This window comes from Rhizophagus irregularis, chromosome 1, assembly GCF_026210795.1.
Source record: "Rhizophagus irregularis chromosome 1, complete sequence".
In the NCBI taxonomy this organism is placed as follows: Eukaryota; Fungi; Glomeromycota; class Glomeromycetes; order Glomerales; family Glomeraceae; genus Rhizophagus; species Rhizophagus irregularis.
The window spans coordinates 1142202-1159786 of record NC_089429.1 but is presented as its reverse complement, the minus strand read 5'-3'; the positions used below and the strand labels follow the sequence as shown (position 1 = coordinate 1159786).

At 24.1% G+C, this 17585-nt stretch overlaps 7 protein-coding genes across 8 annotated transcripts; 6 read left to right on the top strand and 1 right to left on the bottom strand.

Annotated features, from left to right (window-relative positions):
• Window positions 1-918: 918 nt before the first annotated feature.
• Window positions 919-2118, top strand: OCT59_000210 (uncharacterized protein; the record flags this gene model as incomplete). The annotated part of the gene is made up of 3 exons (XM_066138670.1): window positions 919-1160; window positions 1275-1357; window positions 1721-2118. 3 exons carry the CDS (start codon window positions 919-921, stop codon window positions 2116-2118), a joined length of 723 nt encoding a protein of 240 aa, XP_065988144.1.
• A 3421-nt stretch (window positions 2119-5539) lies between these two features.
• On the top strand, window positions 5540-7084 carry OCT59_000209 (uncharacterized protein; the record flags this gene model as incomplete). 2 transcript variants are annotated; one of them, XM_066138668.1, is made up of 10 exons in its annotated part: window positions 5540-5588; window positions 5963-5971; window positions 6049-6104; window positions 6194-6266; window positions 6369-6411; window positions 6494-6536; window positions 6715-6742; window positions 6811-6864; window positions 6943-6991; window positions 7075-7084. In XM_066138668.1, 10 exons carry the CDS (start codon window positions 5540-5542, stop codon window positions 7082-7084), a joined length of 414 nt encoding a protein of 137 aa, XP_065988142.1. The 2 variants fall into 2 exon arrangements, with proteins under 2 accessions (XP_065988142.1, XP_065988143.1); XM_066138669.1 differs by lacking the exons at window positions 5540-5588; window positions 5963-5971 and having other exon boundaries at window positions 6098-6104; window positions 6198-6266.
• Window positions 7085-7299: 215 nt separating this feature from the next.
• Window positions 7300-7912, top strand: OCT59_000208 (uncharacterized protein; the record flags this gene model as incomplete). Its single annotated transcript, XM_066138667.1, has 4 exons — window positions 7300-7321; window positions 7391-7549; window positions 7631-7720; window positions 7800-7912. 4 exons carry the CDS (start codon window positions 7300-7302, stop codon window positions 7910-7912), a joined length of 384 nt encoding a protein of 127 aa, XP_065988141.1.
• Window positions 7913-8078: 166 nt separating this feature from the next.
• On the top strand, window positions 8079-8784 carry OCT59_000207 (uncharacterized protein; the record flags this gene model as incomplete). The annotated part of the gene is made up of 6 exons (XM_066138666.1): window positions 8079-8094; window positions 8173-8208; window positions 8343-8379; window positions 8478-8554; window positions 8629-8704; window positions 8775-8784. 6 exons carry the CDS (start codon window positions 8079-8081, stop codon window positions 8782-8784), a joined length of 252 nt encoding a protein of 83 aa, XP_065988140.1.
• A 32-nt stretch (window positions 8785-8816) lies between these two features.
• On the top strand, window positions 8817-10232 carry OCT59_000206 (uncharacterized protein; the record flags this gene model as incomplete). The annotated part of the gene is made up of 4 exons (XM_066138664.1): window positions 8817-8840; window positions 9147-9169; window positions 9988-10067; window positions 10147-10232. The coding sequence occupies 4 exons, from the start codon at window positions 8817-8819 to the stop codon at window positions 10230-10232; spliced, it is 213 nt and encodes a 70-aa protein (XP_065988139.1).
• A 413-nt stretch (window positions 10233-10645) lies between these two features.
• On the bottom strand, window positions 10646-11677 carry OCT59_000205 (uncharacterized protein; the record flags this gene model as incomplete). Its single annotated transcript, XM_066138663.1, has 8 exons — window positions 10646-10656; window positions 10745-10813; window positions 10882-10941; window positions 11049-11105; window positions 11185-11241; window positions 11305-11346; window positions 11416-11427; window positions 11518-11677. The coding sequence occupies 8 exons, from the start codon at window positions 11675-11677 to the stop codon at window positions 10646-10648; spliced, it is 468 nt and encodes a 155-aa protein (XP_065988138.1).
• A 3635-nt stretch (window positions 11678-15312) lies between these two features.
• On the top strand, window positions 15313-17080 carry OCT59_000204 (uncharacterized protein). The gene has a single exon (XM_066138662.1). It carries the CDS (start codon window positions 16528-16530, stop codon window positions 16951-16953), a length of 426 nt encoding a protein of 141 aa, XP_065988137.1. The 5' UTR covers window positions 15313-16527; the 3' UTR covers window positions 16954-17080.
• The last annotated feature ends 505 nt before the right edge of the window (window positions 17081-17585 follow it).

Here is a 17585-nt window from a genome sequence, read left to right as displayed (position 1 = left end):
CTTAGTGTCCCGAAACTTTACTGATATCCTTCCTTTATATAAAAAATAAGTGGCGTATAAAAAGTTTCATTGCATATATCAGGAAATGATTAAATATCATCTTGCAGAGTTAAAATCATGATTTATAATTGTTCATTATAGTAATTACTATCATTGTCAAACTATCTTGATTGAGTGAAAAATAGCCCCGTATGTTGCGTATCATCTCACGAATTTGTTGCACAAAAATTTTACTTTCAACAACTAAGGTAACTTAGTTTTCACAATCCAGATAATTATATAGGCAAGAACAGCTTATTAATTAGCTCCACTTAGTTCGTTAGTGGGACAATGATTGCCTGATTTGTGAGACAAGAAGCACCTTCGGGAATTCAGTGTTATACAAAAACCATAATCTTGTGTACACTAAAATAATTACTATTGTGGTATTAAATATTAAGAATAACTTTATTGTCTAGTAAATAATTTCAACAGTGTGGCTTAAAATATTTTGATCAACATTGCATGATGGCGACAATATCGGAATTTACAATAGTTAAAAAGGAAATAAAATCAACAAAAGATCCGCCGCCAATATAACAAACATTATAGAATCATTTGAGAAAGTTTTTACCAAAAAAAGAAAATTTTTTTTTAAGGTTTGATCAAATAAGTAAAAGATCCGAAAATGAATGAACCAATTTCATCTATTTTTAAATCGCTTTGTAGTTTGTACTCCATAATACAATTAATGCATTTAAGATTAAGGGGTAATCGCTTTATTTGGAATTTATAATCGAAAAATAACATATACAACTTGAATTAATTTTATTACTTATATATCAAGCATCTAGAAACCAAAAAATCATGTTAAAGGAAATAACAAAGATATCAAAAAAGAAATAATAGTAAATTTTCGTTAGTAAAAAAGTTTACAATATGGATGGTTCTGATAATTTTACTGATTCTAGATTATTTAAGGTTCTCGGTGGTTACGTCGGCTTGGCCGGTATAGCGATAGCCATGATTTTCGTGGCCTTTATAATTTTCATATTTATTGTTCGAATCATTCAATATCCTCATCTTCGCCAACAAATTATCGATCATATAACTAGTAAAAGTACTCGAAGCATTCACACAAGAATACTTAAGATGATAGTTTTCTTCCTCTTTACTGCTGGGTTATTAGGACTCACGTTCTACAGTATCTATAAAATGATACATGATCCCCCAAACGTACTACCAGCAACGTTTGAATCGAACACAATTTCTCCATCCATACTTTTTTGCTCAAGCACAGATAGTGAACTTATATTTCTTTCAGCAGATTATCATGACAGTTTTAATGGATTTAATGATATTGAACTTTTTATGGAACGTAAGAAATCCTACAGTTTAAACGACGGATTTAGTATTATTACAGGAAATAATGGACGATGCCACTTTTTTGATGGTAGATTATCATCGAAGCCAAAGGATACTATTGGAGGATATTATCACATACAATTTCAGAGCAATAATTCTACCAGTATTGTTATTTTTATTGGTGACACTCACGATAAGATGGACTGGACGCTCCTCATTCCTGAAGGAAACATATTTAATGATGTAGGAGTTGAAATATTAAATGATGGTGGGATTCTCCAATATACAGAGGACCGTCGACAAGTTTTAGATGGAAGTTACACATATCGAAGCTTCGAAACTTTCATTATAAAAAATGCTTTTGATGTTATCCAAGTTGATGAGCAGGTAATATCGATTGGAATAATAGCGCCGAAAAGGGTTATAAAAGAGGTTGAAGCACCATCCTTCAAACTAGCAGACCTTTTCAGTAATATAGGTGGATACCTTTCAATTTGGGTAATATTTGCCTTTCTCTTTGGTGGTAAAAGAGCGAATCCATTCGGATTTGTAACACGGTTTGTATTCATAAAGCAGGATAGGGAGAAACTTTTAAAGGAATTAGAAAAAATGAAAAATGATAGAAAATCGAAGATAAGTACTTTGGAAAGAGAGGTTGATAATGCTACTGAGACGAATAGTCCCAGCAATCAAGATGAACTAAGGAACCTGCTTGCAAGATACTATGTTGACATGGATTTTTACGAACATGCTATCAAGTCACTTGGCGTGTAATTAAATATATTAAAATATTAAATTAATAGAAACATATAAAGAGTTAAAGATAGAGAGTAGAGAGTATGTAATTTTTGTCATTTTTTGACACTCCTTCCTTGTAACATAAATTTATAAATAGTGTAAAATGAATATTATAAAGTAATTATATCGTTAAAAATATATAATATATGGACTATTAGTTATCCACATTTATCGTTTGTATTTAATAGACTTTAGATTTGGATTATACTTTTAGATATTATCCTAAAACCCCTGTAAAAATAAACTTTCTAAATTTTTTTTTTTATTGTCAAAGTTATCTAATAATTGATAAAAAGTTTCTGTAAAGTTTAGTAAATGTGGAATTATTGACAAAATAATAGGAGAGTAAAATAAATTTATTGAGTTACTTGCTATAATACATGCTACGCAATGTTCATCTGTTAAACTACGTAACTTTATATATATACATGATCGTAACATTACGTATATAATTAGCTTAGAATTTGTTGTTTAAACTTTATTAAACTTTATTTGATTACAATATGATATTTAGTAAATTAATTGTTTTTGGAATGATTTCAAAATATTCGATTTTATAATGTTGTTAAATTATACTACTTATTTTATTTATCTCTCCATTACCTAAATAATTTTTGCACAATTTATTTATTTATTTTCTTTTTTATTATTTTACAAGTTTCATAGTTTGTAATTTAAATAATTTATCTGTTATAGCTTATCCAATTATTATTTATTTTTGGCATTATTAAAATGATAAAAATTTGATATATTAATATTTCGAATTAAAAAAAAAAAATCATTAATAATAATAATTATAATGGAAATGTATATTTATGAATTTCTAGAACAGATTTTTAATGTCAATGTCTTAGTTATAACAATTAGTAATAAATTCAAGTTCGGAACCAGAAAATGAATTGTTAAACTCTGTGTCCAAATGTTGTTGACATTTTATTTATCGATAGAAATTGTATAACTGCGCCACATATTACTGCGCTCTTGTGTCATATACCATATTTTAATGAACCATTAATGACCTGATATGGTAAAAGTCAGCACCATTGACATCCTGATGTAAAAATTTCATATGACCCATTAATGTGTGAAATGGTAAAATTCTGTCATGCAGAACAGTTGATTAAAATATTGTAATGGTAAACCTGCTGGAACTGAAGAATTTCTCATATATACTTATCCGGTCACCCCAGTTTTAAAGGATCTCACTTACATGCCACACAGTTCTCACATTTTAACTTCTGGAAAATAATTCTTTAGTCGAGAAAAAAATAAAATAACAACAAACTTCTTGATAGTTAACACAGGGATCCGTTAAATTATTGACAAAGGAAATCCTGAATCACTACGTAATGAATACATTTAAAACACTATCCTAAGATGATGTTACTAACATCACTACTTATTGATATAGTATATGTAAACGTACTTTGTATTAATAATATGGTAAACTTGGTATGTTTTATCTCATTAATAATTGGTTACTTAATTGAAGGATTATGTGATGAAGAAAAAGAAAAAATACTTGAGATATTATTGATAGCGATACTGGTTTCATTTGTGTCGGGAGTGGAGTTTTTTTTGGAAAATGATGAGATAGCAACTATGTTGGGTCTATTATTAATGATAACTGGTTACTTTGTTGAAGTTGTTGAAGGGAGGAGTTGTAAAAAAATTACAAAGACAATAACATTTGTAATATATTCTTTATCAGTACCTATTATAATAATATTTTTAAGTTTTTATTATGATGATATAAAAGCACTTATTAAAAATTTAGTCATGTTTATAACTACTTTAATTTGCTGTCTAGTTGAAATATTCTGGCATGGTGATGGAAAATACTATAAAAAATTTGGTCTTCACTTATTATTCAATGTTTTATCAAAGAATTTGTTATTAAGAAATGAAATTAATGAAATTATTTAAATACTAGATAGTATTTTACCTCATATCGTGAAAAAAAGTAAACATGCCTCTCATTAGTAAGCTGCTTAATTTTAATTGGCCAATAAAAATTTTTATTGAATGGTTAAAATGTATTTTCGTTAATTTCAACGTCAACATAAAATGGAGCAGATAATTTTATTACGTGATAAATTGCTTCCACATGTAATGTACTGAAAAATATTTTTAAATATATATGGCTACGTCATTTACGAAAGGAAAAAAAAAGATAATGTAACTTTTTTCCTGAACCTTGCTGATACTCTCACGTTATTTTTTTCCTGATCAATTGATAAAGAATGATTATAAATCGATAAACCGATATTATTTCTATCTTGCTTTGCAGCAAAAATTATTTATAAAGAACTTTTTCCTTTTTTTTACACATTTCTTCTTTTACATTCAAACTTCTTGGGCATAATAATTTTTCAGAACAGATACCGCCATTTTAAGTACAGTACATCTCCTTACCATCGAGTATTTCGAGTATTTCCATGGATAAATAGATTACTAGAACTTAGCAAAAAAATCATAAATACTATTGAAATAATTAGATGGATTCATTTTTGATAATATGAAAAATAAAGAAAAATCCTTATAAAGGTTATGATTTATTAATAAATATGTTAGAACTTAGTGAATAGGAATACTGGTATAAAACAATTAAGAAATGAGATGGTAAACTATAGCAGGGAAAGGAAAATTTTGTATGAACATTATTATTTGTTACTCACCCATCTCATTTAAATTTATTTTAGCAGCTTCAATGTCATTGAGTTTATCTTGCAAAATATCTAATAAGTGATTTTTTTAAAATTATATATATATTATATTTATTTAATTTAATTTAAATTTTGATATACTGAAGTTCAAATAAATAGAAAATGTAAAAAAAAGGCACGAGACGAAGTAATCAGTGTCTTCTGTAACGATACAAATACAATACCTAGTTCAGATCAATTAAAGGCATTATACCATTATAATTATTCGCTCTCACATTTTACAAATCTGTTTTATACTCAAAAACGAAAATATTATATATTAAGGTATTCGTTAATGCGATAGTTAAAGAATCCTTATGAATCCATACTGGAACTAGTAATAACTTTTAGAAACTTAAAGAAACCAATTAAGATTGGAAAGAAACCGTAAATATACTTTGCCAATAAACACCACATTCTTAGTAAATGCTTGGTAAATTCATCATAATCCAAAATATTGAGAAAATTCCTAAATAACGTAAAAAGACTTGGATTCTTTTATATACTGTAGCAGTATACCCTTTTTCATAAATAAGTCATTTAATCAATTTTTTTAGTCAAATTTTTCTTTTTACATTTTTTTATATTTTATTAAAGTACAAATTGTTATTAGCATCTCAATTTTTATTAAGATCCGTTGACTTAGTTTGATAAGTATTATAATGTAGTAACAGTTATTTTATTTTAATAAAATGAATGTTTATGAATTTATCAAAATGGCCATAAAGCATTATTCCATTTGTAATAAAATTTAAATATGCATGTCTTTAATCAGGATTTTTTTTTTTAAAAAAAAAATATTTTCATACAGAATGTAAAATTTATAGTGTAAAAAAGTTGATACGTTCATCGTTCTACAGTAGGAAATTGAAAATCACATCCGAATTTGTACAACTAAATATAAATCAAGTATTTATTTCAGTCGTGAAAAATTTTTTTTTGCTGATCGACGAGATCTTTTTCCTCTCGATTAATAAATTCAACTTAATTATGTTTCATCATAATTTATTACGAAAAAGAAATTATTTTCCTAATAAATTACATTAAAATTTTCAAGGACATTGTTATTAAAAAAATTTTCTTCAAAAATAATTGACAAATCTTCAATAAAAAAGTAACTGAAAGTAAATAATAATGATTTAAGTAAATTGTATAATGATACTTTATTATTACCGTTATCAAAAACAAACTTTCCATTAAGGGCTGAAGCTGTTAATATTTCAAGGTCAAGGCTCTAAAGATTTGTACAAATGGCAGGTATTTAAGACTTTCTTTTTTCTTTTTTTTTAATACTTGTTTCTTTCTTTCTTTTTGTTTTAGACATTAAACTTGTTATTGATCACTAGATAGAAAATAATCCAAAAGAAACGTTTATATTACATGATGAACCACCTTATGCTAATGGAAATTTACACATAGGTAATTTTCATCAATTTAATTTTAATTTTTTAATTTATTTATAAAATCTAAATATCTATTTAATTTTATATTACGCTCACGCGTTAAATAAAATATTAAAAGACATTATAAATCGTTATAAAGTATTACATGGATATAAAGTAAAGTAAGTTTCATAATTGATATAGAAAAATATTTTGTATCCATATATATTTTATGTACGCTAATATTATTCACTTACATTCCAGGATGAGATTGTCAATTGAATTAAAAGCTTTAAAGGAATTAAGAGTAATATTACTGTTATTCGCTTTATCATTAATTATAATAAGGAAAGTTCTGATAGAATGATTAGGGCATTGATAAATCATCATTGACACCATTACAAATTCGTGATGTAGCAAAAAAAAGTGCTTTAGAAGCATTAGAAATTCAAGGAAAAGAATTTATTAGTTGGACATAATGGGAGATTTGGAAAAATCCTTATAGAACTTTGGGTATGAAAATTTATACAACTTATTCTTGATTTTCGGATTGTATTTTCTTAATAGTAGGTTGTTTTTAGACAATGAATATGAAGTTAGACAGCTACAGGTGTTTCATAACATGATGAAGAAAGGTAATAACCCTAAGAAATTATCAATATTTTACCAACGTTGGTTTGTTTTAAATTGAGATTTACAAACCTTTTTTTAAGGATATATTCACAGGCAAAATAAACCTGTACATTGGTTTCCTTCTTCAAGGTAGTCATAAAATGTAAATTTATGTTTGTAAATTAGTTTTATAAAATATTGAATTTGTTCTTTTATCTTTTTATTTAAAACAGCTTTAGCTGAAGTAGAATTAAGAATATCGTGACGACCACCATTGAAGCAAATCTGTTTATTTGAAGCTCTCTGTGATTAATTCAAGTAAACATTAAGAGTATTTCACCTAAAAAGTTTTATAGTTTTATAATTAATTAATAATATTTTTTTTTATTTATTTTTAGCTTAAATTCGCAAGAAGGATTAAAAGATAATTTATACATACTAATATAGATGTTTATTCCATGGACTCTTCCTGCGAATCAGGTTTAAAAAATTATCTAATCAATTATTTATTAATTATTTTGATCTAATGAATGAAATTTTTTAATTTAGGCTGTTGCAATAAATCCAAATATAGAATACTCCAATTGTTCGTCCAAATAATAATACGTCGATGTCACAAAATAATTATATATAGCAACCAAAAGGTTGGATGCATTACAAAAAATTCTTGGAACAGAATTGAACTGAATATCAAATTTACATTTAAAGGTAATTATATATTTTTATTGACTTTTTTTACGTATTTTTTTTTTTCATTTAATTTAAAAAAATAAAATAATTTTTTATTAGGTCAGCAACTTATTGGAACGACTTATATACTTCCAATAAGGGGAAAACAATGTAAGATTATTGATGTTTATCACATTACCAAAGAATCTGGTACAGATAGATATTAAAAATATAATATATACGCAATCTATTTATAACAATTCTTAAAAAAACCTTAATTTTTTTTTAGGGTTAGTTCATATAGCACCAGATCATGGAATGGAAGATTATGAAGCTTGTAAAAATCCACCATTTTGTCCTGTTGATGAATTTGGAGATAAACAGATGGAATGTTTGTGGTAATAGAATATTTAAAAAACAAGGAATAGTTTAATTAAAGAAGAAAATTTTAAGCATGAATATCCTTATGTAAAGAAGCTAATTATATTATGAGCTACATCTCAATGGTTCGCCAATGTTGAAGCTATTAATTAAACAATGAGCCATTAAATTACTTGAGGATGTTAAAATGGTACCTAAATCTGGTAAGATACATTATATATTCATATATTTTTTACTTTAAATTTATTAAATAAAATTCACTTTTATTTTTTTTATTATAGCACAATATCGATTAGAACAATTCACTTTATCACGAAGTGAATGGTGTATTTCACATCAAAGATCTTGGGGAGTTCTTATCCCCATTTTTTATGAATCAGAAACAGATGTTCCTCTGTTAACAGATTCTTCTGTAGAATATATTATTGAAATCTTCAAAAACATGGATCAGATGGATGGTGGAAGCTTGAATACTTGTACCTGAATAGGTAGTTATAACTAAATTAAGATTATTAGAATTTTAAAAGTAATTTCATTTTAAATTATAAATAAATGTTTGATTTTCATTTTATTAAAATTATCTTAGTAAAACATACAGAAAGGGAAATGATACAATGGATAATGTATGGTTTGATAGTGACTTTTATTTGAAACAAACTAAAAGTAAATAAATTTAATTTTACAATGTATTTATATATTTCAATTTTTATTTACTGAAAATTTATTAATTTTTATAGAAAGGATTTCAAGACAATTTCAGATTTATATTTGGAAGGAAGTGATCAGCATCATGAATGGTATTATTGACATCAGGTAAATAATTAATTTTAAATTTTATTTATTTATTTAGATCAAGTTAAATTAAATAATTTTTTTTATTTAGTTACCATTAATGATAAAGCTCTATATTCAACATTAATTACACATGGATTTGTTATGGATGAACAAAGTAAAAAAATGTCAAAATCATTGGGAAATGTTATAAATCCTAGGTACCATAATTAAGGGTGGAAAGGTAAGTATAATTAGCGACGTATTATAATAAATATATATTTTTTATTAATTAATTTATTATAATAGAATAAGCCAGTATATGGAGTAGATGTATTAAGATTGTGGGTTGCATCATTAGATGTTAATGATGTTAATATAGTAAAAAATATCATGAGTCAAGTTGGAAAAAATATTCAAAAATATCGTAGTACAGTAAGATTTATATTAGGTAATTTAAATAATTTTAAATATAATTGATTAGTTGAATATGAGGAACTTGATTTGGTTAGTAAATTTATTTAATAATTTTATAGTCGTAATTAAAAGCTAATTTGATTGTTTTTTATTAATAGATTGATAAATATATGTTGCATGAAACTTATAATCTTGGAAAAAATATTAAGATCTTTTATTTATGATAATATGCGTTTTAATAAAGGTATTTTGAAAATATTATTTTTTTAACGTTCTATATTAATAATAACCTCTTAGTTATAATATTGTTTTACTAATAAATATAAATAATAGCCATTCAAGCGTTAAATATTCTCCCAAATGTATTGTTATCAGCATTTTATTTCGATATAAAGATGGATTATATGCTGATCATAATTATAACAGGTCAATGCAGAAGAAATGTTTTAACCGTTCTTTATCATGTAAGTTATAATCATTAATTGTATTTTTTATTTATATAAAAATTACTATCAGTGTTTATTTTTTATATATTTTAAATATATATTATTATCACCAATAGTTCTGTATTTTGCAAAATAAATTTTATGATAATTATAAAAACATTGGGCATAAGGAATATTATAGTGTATTTAAATTAGGATGGTATGATTGGTACGTAATTTATTTTAATTTTTGCTAATTCTTTTTTTTTAAAAAAAAAGAAAAATTAATTACATTCACTTATTATAGAATGAAAAATGGAATAATCAACCTTTGCAACAAGAATGGAATACTTTAAAGCATTTAAGAAGTGAAGTAAATCAGTTACTAGAAACTGCCAGAAAAGACAAGTATGCTGGTTTTATTTATTTGATTATCCATTTTTTTTTAAAAAAAAATAACATTTAAAATTTTTATTTACATAGGCTTATAAAAAGTTCTTTAGAGATTAATGTGGAATTATATGTAAATTCTTTAGAATTATTACATTTATTACAAAATCATGGTAATGTAATATATATTATTGTTCATTAAAAGAACTTTAATTTATTTTTCTAATCATCCTTTTTGTATTAAATTATTAGATTTAAAATCTATTTTTACAACTTCAGATGCAACAATATCTTCGTCCTTGGAAATGATTGAGAATTGTTCTTTCGATATATACTAACGAAGTTGATTTATCCGATTGGATTTGTAAGATTATAATTAAAAGGGCTTCTTTATTTAAATGTCCTAGATGTTTACAAACAGAAGGTGAATTATGTAAAAGATGCGAGAATGTTATAGAAACGAATAAGTAATTTATATTATTTGTTAGATTATTAACTTTTTTAATTAAAATAATTATTAAATAAATAGCATATTAATACTTAAAATTAATATATTTTACAAATCATGCAACGTCACATAATATTTTGTAGTAAATATCTTTATTTAATAAATGAACAACTAAGTTTAATATAAAAAAAAAATTATTAAATTACAAAGAAACTGCATAATACTCTAATCTTAGTGTTTAAATAATTCAAAATAAAATAATAATTGACCGATGTTCCTATCAATAAGATTTGTAAAAACGGTTTAAAATCCATCTAAAAATAAATAAATAAATTAATTAATAAATAAAAAAATTTTATTTTATTATACTGTATTATTAATAATATTAAAGAATAGACGAACCATCAGGAATTTCAAATTCATCTTGTTCCTCTGAATGAAGATTTGGATTATTATATGCTTCATCTTCATCTATAGAAACAAAGGTAAAAAATGTTAAATTATTATTTAAAAAGGTGCTCAATAGATAATTTGCTTACCTTCATCATTATTGACATTTTGTGTTAACGCTATTTTTTTATTATAGTTATCTTTATTATCTGTGATTATTAAGATTATTAAAATTATTAAACGAATCAAATTTAATAAAAACGTTATTTATTATTATTAAATTGAATTAGAATTAATTTATTAAATTTTTACTTGCCATTCTTTGAACTAATCTGCAATTTTTTAAATACTTTGGATAATTTTTTACTACCATCTAAAATTTAAAATATTAATATGTAAATATTTTATATAAACATTCATTTTATTCTTTTTTAAAATTAATAATAAATTACCTTTGATAATACTACTTATTTTTGATGTATTCCGATTTGCTTTGCCAAAACCATCAACTAAAAATAAAAACATTTCTTAGTAAACGATGAAAATATTTAATATAACTTTAATAAACTTACTATTATAAGGAACACTAAAATCATATAATTTACTATGAAATGCTATTAATAAAAATGGTTTTTTATTATTGATTTTATAAATAAAGCTAAAAAAAATCAATTTTATATTACCTTCTTGTTCTTCTATTATTTCACAAATTAGAAAAGATGATATTATTAAAAATAGAAACGAAAATATTAAATGGCGAATAATTATTAAAATAATTATTTTACCTTCTGTTGCATTTTTTGGTTCAGGTAGGCTTTCAAATTTATGAATTTTACTTGTAAATAGTTTACTACTGATATTATTATTTGTTACATTATTCAATTTCGTTTTTAGTTGAGGTAATTCATTTGGTTTATTATGATAATATGACATAATTTCATTCATTTTACTTCTAAGTGTATCAATATCAGGTCTTTTTAATGAATCAGCATCCCAACATTGTTCCATTAAACTTTTATATTCTGAAGGAATTTCTGATATAATTTTTGGTCTCATACCATTAATAATATCAATTGCAAGATTACAATCATGTTCATAATTCATAAATGGTGGTTGTCCAGATGAAATTTCCCACATAAGCATTGCAATACTATAAACATCAGATTCAAAAGTATATTCTTTTCCATTAATAACTTCGGGTGCTATGTAAGGAAGATTTCCATATATGCATGTTGATGATTTATTTGCAGGACCACAAAATCCAAGATCACTAATACACCATGCATTATTAAACACTGAATATAATATATTTCCAGAATGCAAATCTCTATGAATTGAATTCTCTTTATGAATCCAATGAAGTGCATTAATTATTAAAAAAGTAATTTCAATTATTTCTTCCCATGTAAGTTGATTATGATTTTGTTGTAAATATTCTCTTAAATTTACATCCAGTTTGTCTATCACAAGCATATAATTTCTATTTGATGGATTTTGTGTTAAACCAAAGCATTGAACAATTTCTGGATATTTGTTGCTTATAGTCAAATGTGATTTAGCCTATAAAAAAATGATTTCAAATTTTAGCTTCTTATAAATAAAGAAAATATCTTTAATTTTTTTAGATTACAAACCTCCTCAAACCAACTTTGACTTGCACTTTCAACATTTTCTAATTGTTTAAGTATTACTTTAATAGTTCCAAATCTTATTAATTTTCGTTCTTTAGAATCCCATTCATAATAATTTCCATTAATCCAACTTGCCGTATAAATCTCAGAGAAACCACCTCTTGTTAAATATTCAATATTTTGTAAATTATTATATGGGATCCATTCGATTATAGTACTAGGTACAAATGTTTCCATTTGACAATTTTTTATTAAATTATCAATATCATTATTTCCGGATGTCCAATTTGAAAAATTATCTTTTAAATAATTTTGAACACAATATTCACAATATAATGTAGCTAAACATTTTTGGTTACAATTTTCACAAATTCTTCTTGTTCCTGAATTATAAAGAATTTTATCTCGATCATAATTTCTATTACTTAATCTTATTGCTTCAGTTTTTTCTTCTTCTGTAAGAGAATTATCAGCAAGAATTGTTTGTTGCATAAATTCGTATCCTTTGTGAAAATCATAGTTAGTATAATTATAATCAATTAATATAAATGCTCTATTAATTGCTGCACTTATTAGGTTCATTCGAATAGTAGACATAATTATTATAAAAGTGCATTTATTAAAAAAAGAAAACAATCGCAAAAAATAGTGTAACCATTAAACCCGTTGAGTTACCTTTTATTATGCGACAGTCAGTTGTGAAACCAAATTGACTATTACACAAATAATGAAATGCTACAAATAAAAATAATGCTATTTTTAGGTAAACAGGTAAACGCCATTATTAATTTAGTAATTGTACAATATAGACCTCGTACAAAATGAAATATTTTAAATTTTTGTACTAGATCATCATCCGACAGTCTGGATTTTTATTTCGTACAAAAATTACGAAGGAATTAATACTGTATAATACACTTGATTTACCAACCATTGAAATTTATTGATTGTGATATTGTTTCATTGAAAATAATTTTACAGATTTATATTTAATAAATTTTTATAAAATAAAGCATTTCATAATGAAAATTGTCGAATATTAAATATCATTACAAAAAAATAAGGAAATTTTCGTTGAATTAATCATAATTCATTAAAAATTTAAAACCACTTAATTGGTGAAAACTCCTTTGATTAATTAAAGTGCTGAAATTATCATGCACAGTAAATATAATTTTACATAATAAAGTGTCAAAACAAATTATTTAAAGTTTAAATTTTACAAATATTTAGAAGTTAAATTGATAAAAATCATTATTTGGGTACTCTTACACCTGCTGAGCATCATCTCATATTCAATAAAGGATGTTTAAGTTTGAAATTAAATCATAAAATAATAAGTACATGTGCGTCAATAAAGTCATAAGCTATGGGAAGTAAACGATTAGTATGTTGAAAGTAAAATTTCTTACATTTAATAAGCCTTAATTTTTACTTTTAGTTATTAACCAAACAAGTACTAAATTTTAATAAATTAAACTTTGTGGTAACAAATCACATTATAAATAATTGGTAATACTCAAGAATTAATAACCAAAATTATAATTTCGACAAAAAATATTTTGTTCTCGTATCAATAAAAACATGGGTAAATTACTTTTAAAATTAATGTAGATTTATTATTTTCATCTTAAACCGAAATTATTTATATGAATATTTTTTGTATCCTTTATTATTGTCTATTTATATTAGTCATTCATTAAGGTTTATTAAAAATAGAAATAGATGTCTTTTTTCGTCACTTTAACGCTTTATAATGTAATATTCCTTTTAACTTTACACATGAATACATAATCCTAAAAGATTTTTAAGTTAATGGAATACTCTATAAGAAATTCCTTTTTTGACTTTTAATTTTTATGTAATGGAAATTATATTAAATTATACGTACCTAGATAAGGTCAATTTAAGAAAAATATTTAATAAAGGATAATATAATAGTAGCTTATTTTACTGTAGTGCTGCTTTAGTTATAATATAACACTGTCATATTTCTAATTTATTATATCAAATTTTATAGTGGAATGCGCAATAAAAAGAAACAACAATCTTACCTTTTGTTTATTTATCTAAAATGGCTTCAATTACTATTGAATCTATCTGCTGTGAAACTGTTAACATTTGTTTTGCAACAAAATTTCTTGATTGAATAAGAATAAAACTATAAAATTTTTAATTTCATTGATATTGCGTTGAACGACAACTGACGCACCTCAGTCGTCAATTATTAACTGACGCACATCAAAGTGTTGATAGACATCTGACGCAATCGGTATCTGACGGCTGACGCACAACATATACATGAAATCCTAGCCGAAACCTGAAATTACGTAGTAATTTTTTATTGGACAATAAACTTGCTTATAAAAAGCTAATTAATTATCTTTTTTATCTTTTTTACTACGAATAATTATATACGTTCTCGTCATAATAAGAATTCACTTTATGATGTGCTCAATTAAAAGATTTTTCATACGCTGTAGCCCTATAAAAAATTTTGTCACTTATTTCTGCAAAAACTAGCCTTTCCCGGATTCATTCATGGAAAATAAAAATAATTCGATAAATTCTGTGATATAAGGTTATTCATTACAGAAATATGAGCCTTTATGGAAAAAGACGGTATATAAAAAAATGGATTAGCTTTTTTACAGGGTACTAAATAAAAGAGATCAGCAAGCCGGAATTACAACCTTGTCCACTCGATTAACAAAGGTTCTAACCTTATATTTCATGTCACAAGTCTATTTAAAAAAGGAATGATTTACATGTTATTTTTGGTTCTTTTGTTATCTTTTTATGGGATATTAAATAAATTGTACAACCCAAAAATTGATAAATTTATTTCATTGTGAAATGAAAGCAACCTCCCTTCCCTTTTCTTTTAATAACATGACATGCTCAAAAATATTTTCAGGGGATTTACCTGAATTAACAAATGAAATTATACAGTATTTTAGAAAAGATTCACCAACATTATATTCATGTATTTTAGTTAATAGATTGTGGTGTCGTTTAGCCATTCCATTATTATGGGAAGATCCATTTTCAATTCCTACCCAACATTATCATTGTATTAAAACTTATTTATGCTTTTTAAATGAGGATGACAAAGCAAAATTTAATGAATATGGAATTAATGATAATTTATTTGTTTCAAATACATTATTCAATTATCCCAGTTTTATTAAATACTTAGATACAATTAAAATTTATAATTCTATTCAAAATTGGGTTATTACTTTAGTGGATAAATGCAATTATAAGCTAAGAAATAAGCTAGGAAACTTAGTTTATAGGTCATTACTTGAAGTGTTTATTGAAAATGAAGGAAATCTATATTCTCTCAAAGTTGTACTGTCTACTTCTTATCTCCATAAATATTTTGATGATAATTTAGACTTAATTTTGCAAAATCCAAACCTTACATACAATATCAGAGGTTTAATATTTGGTAATAGGTTTAATTCATTTAGATGTGTATTTCAAAATACTATACCATTTTTGAAATTTTTATATTCTAATTGCAATTTAATCTCAACATTTTGTTTTGAATTTCCTGAAAAATTACTCACTAATAATTCATTAATTGAAAATTATTTATCACAAATAATTATTTCACAACATAATCTCAAAGAAATTTCATTTGGATATTTTATTAATTTATATAATCCATTTTTATCATTAAAAAATTCTAATTGTTCAAATACTTTAAATACAATTATATTTAATAATATTGACTTTAAAAATTTAATTAATATTTTACAAGAAGTTTTTGATCAATTGAATGTTTTAGAATCTATTCATCTTATTGATTGTCATTCTTTAAATTCTGATTTTGTTCAACAAATTATTAAGGTTAATAAACCTTTTAAATTGATATCTTTGTTTATGATTGAAATATTACATATTGAATCATTACAATTACTATTAATGAAATTTGGTGATTGTATAGAAAATTTTGGGTTTAGAAATAGAAATTCAGGAGAGGAATATGGAGTAATAATACCAGAAAAACAACAATTATTTGAATATGTTATGAAATATTGTAAAAAGATTAATTATTTTGATTCTGGTATACCTGCTAATGATAATAATATTTAATTAATTATTAAAAATAATCAACATAATATTAATTATCTTATTATTGAATTAGATGTTGACATGTATATTATTTATGATGAATTAAGTTCAACTATATTACAAAATTTAGGACAGGTTCTTCCTTCTAAATTAGAATATTTATGTTTATCTCTTTCTTTTAGAACAAATGATTTGGAAATATTTTTAAAAAATTCACAAAATACTTTTATTAAGAAATTATTAATTGGAAATATAGTACCGGATAAGGATGATAATATTTTATTTTGTATAAAGAAATATATTATGAAGGAGGAAAGGGTTAAATATTTGGCTATTTTACAATCAGGTCCTAATAGTTATAATATGGATATAATCGATTTATACCTTTCCGAAGATGAAGTAAATGAATATAAATTACATAATATTATAGTTCAACCATATGATGATTTATGTATTGATTCATATATTTTTATAAATAATAATTATTTACAATATTATAATTTATAAATGTAAAAATATAAATGTTGATCTCAGAAAAAAGGATTAGTAATGGCTTTTAAGTATAGTGTCGTATAAATCACGTGTAATATATTAAATCAATTTTAATAAATTACCCTTTTTTTTTGGTAACACGCACTTCTTTATTGAGCTCTTCTTTGATTTACAATGTATCTGGATATTAAGGTAATGTTAAATCACATAAACATTATTTATGTAAATAAACTGGTAAAGAATTAACGAATATAAGATTCCCATTTTTTCAAAATTTATAATTACGATATATTTTATTTTAATTCTTGTATCGATATCATAAAAAGAAAACATGGGTGAATCAGGTTTAAAGAAAATTTCTGAGAAAAATTTGAAATTGATTTAAAAATTCTTGATTAATTTTTTTCTTTATTAAACTACTAAAAAAAAATCGTGACACGTTTGAATTTTATTTTAATTTATTTTTAATTTAACGACGAGAAACAGAGCAGTGTACAAAACAAAGAATGCTAACCCTAAAAAAAGGCAGACTATATCAATATATATAAGTAACTAGCTAACCCCAGAAAATTAGGAATTGTTCTGCCAAATAGTACAAAAAAGACTATAAGGCGTATCGCCGTATCAGGCCCTGAATTATTTGAATT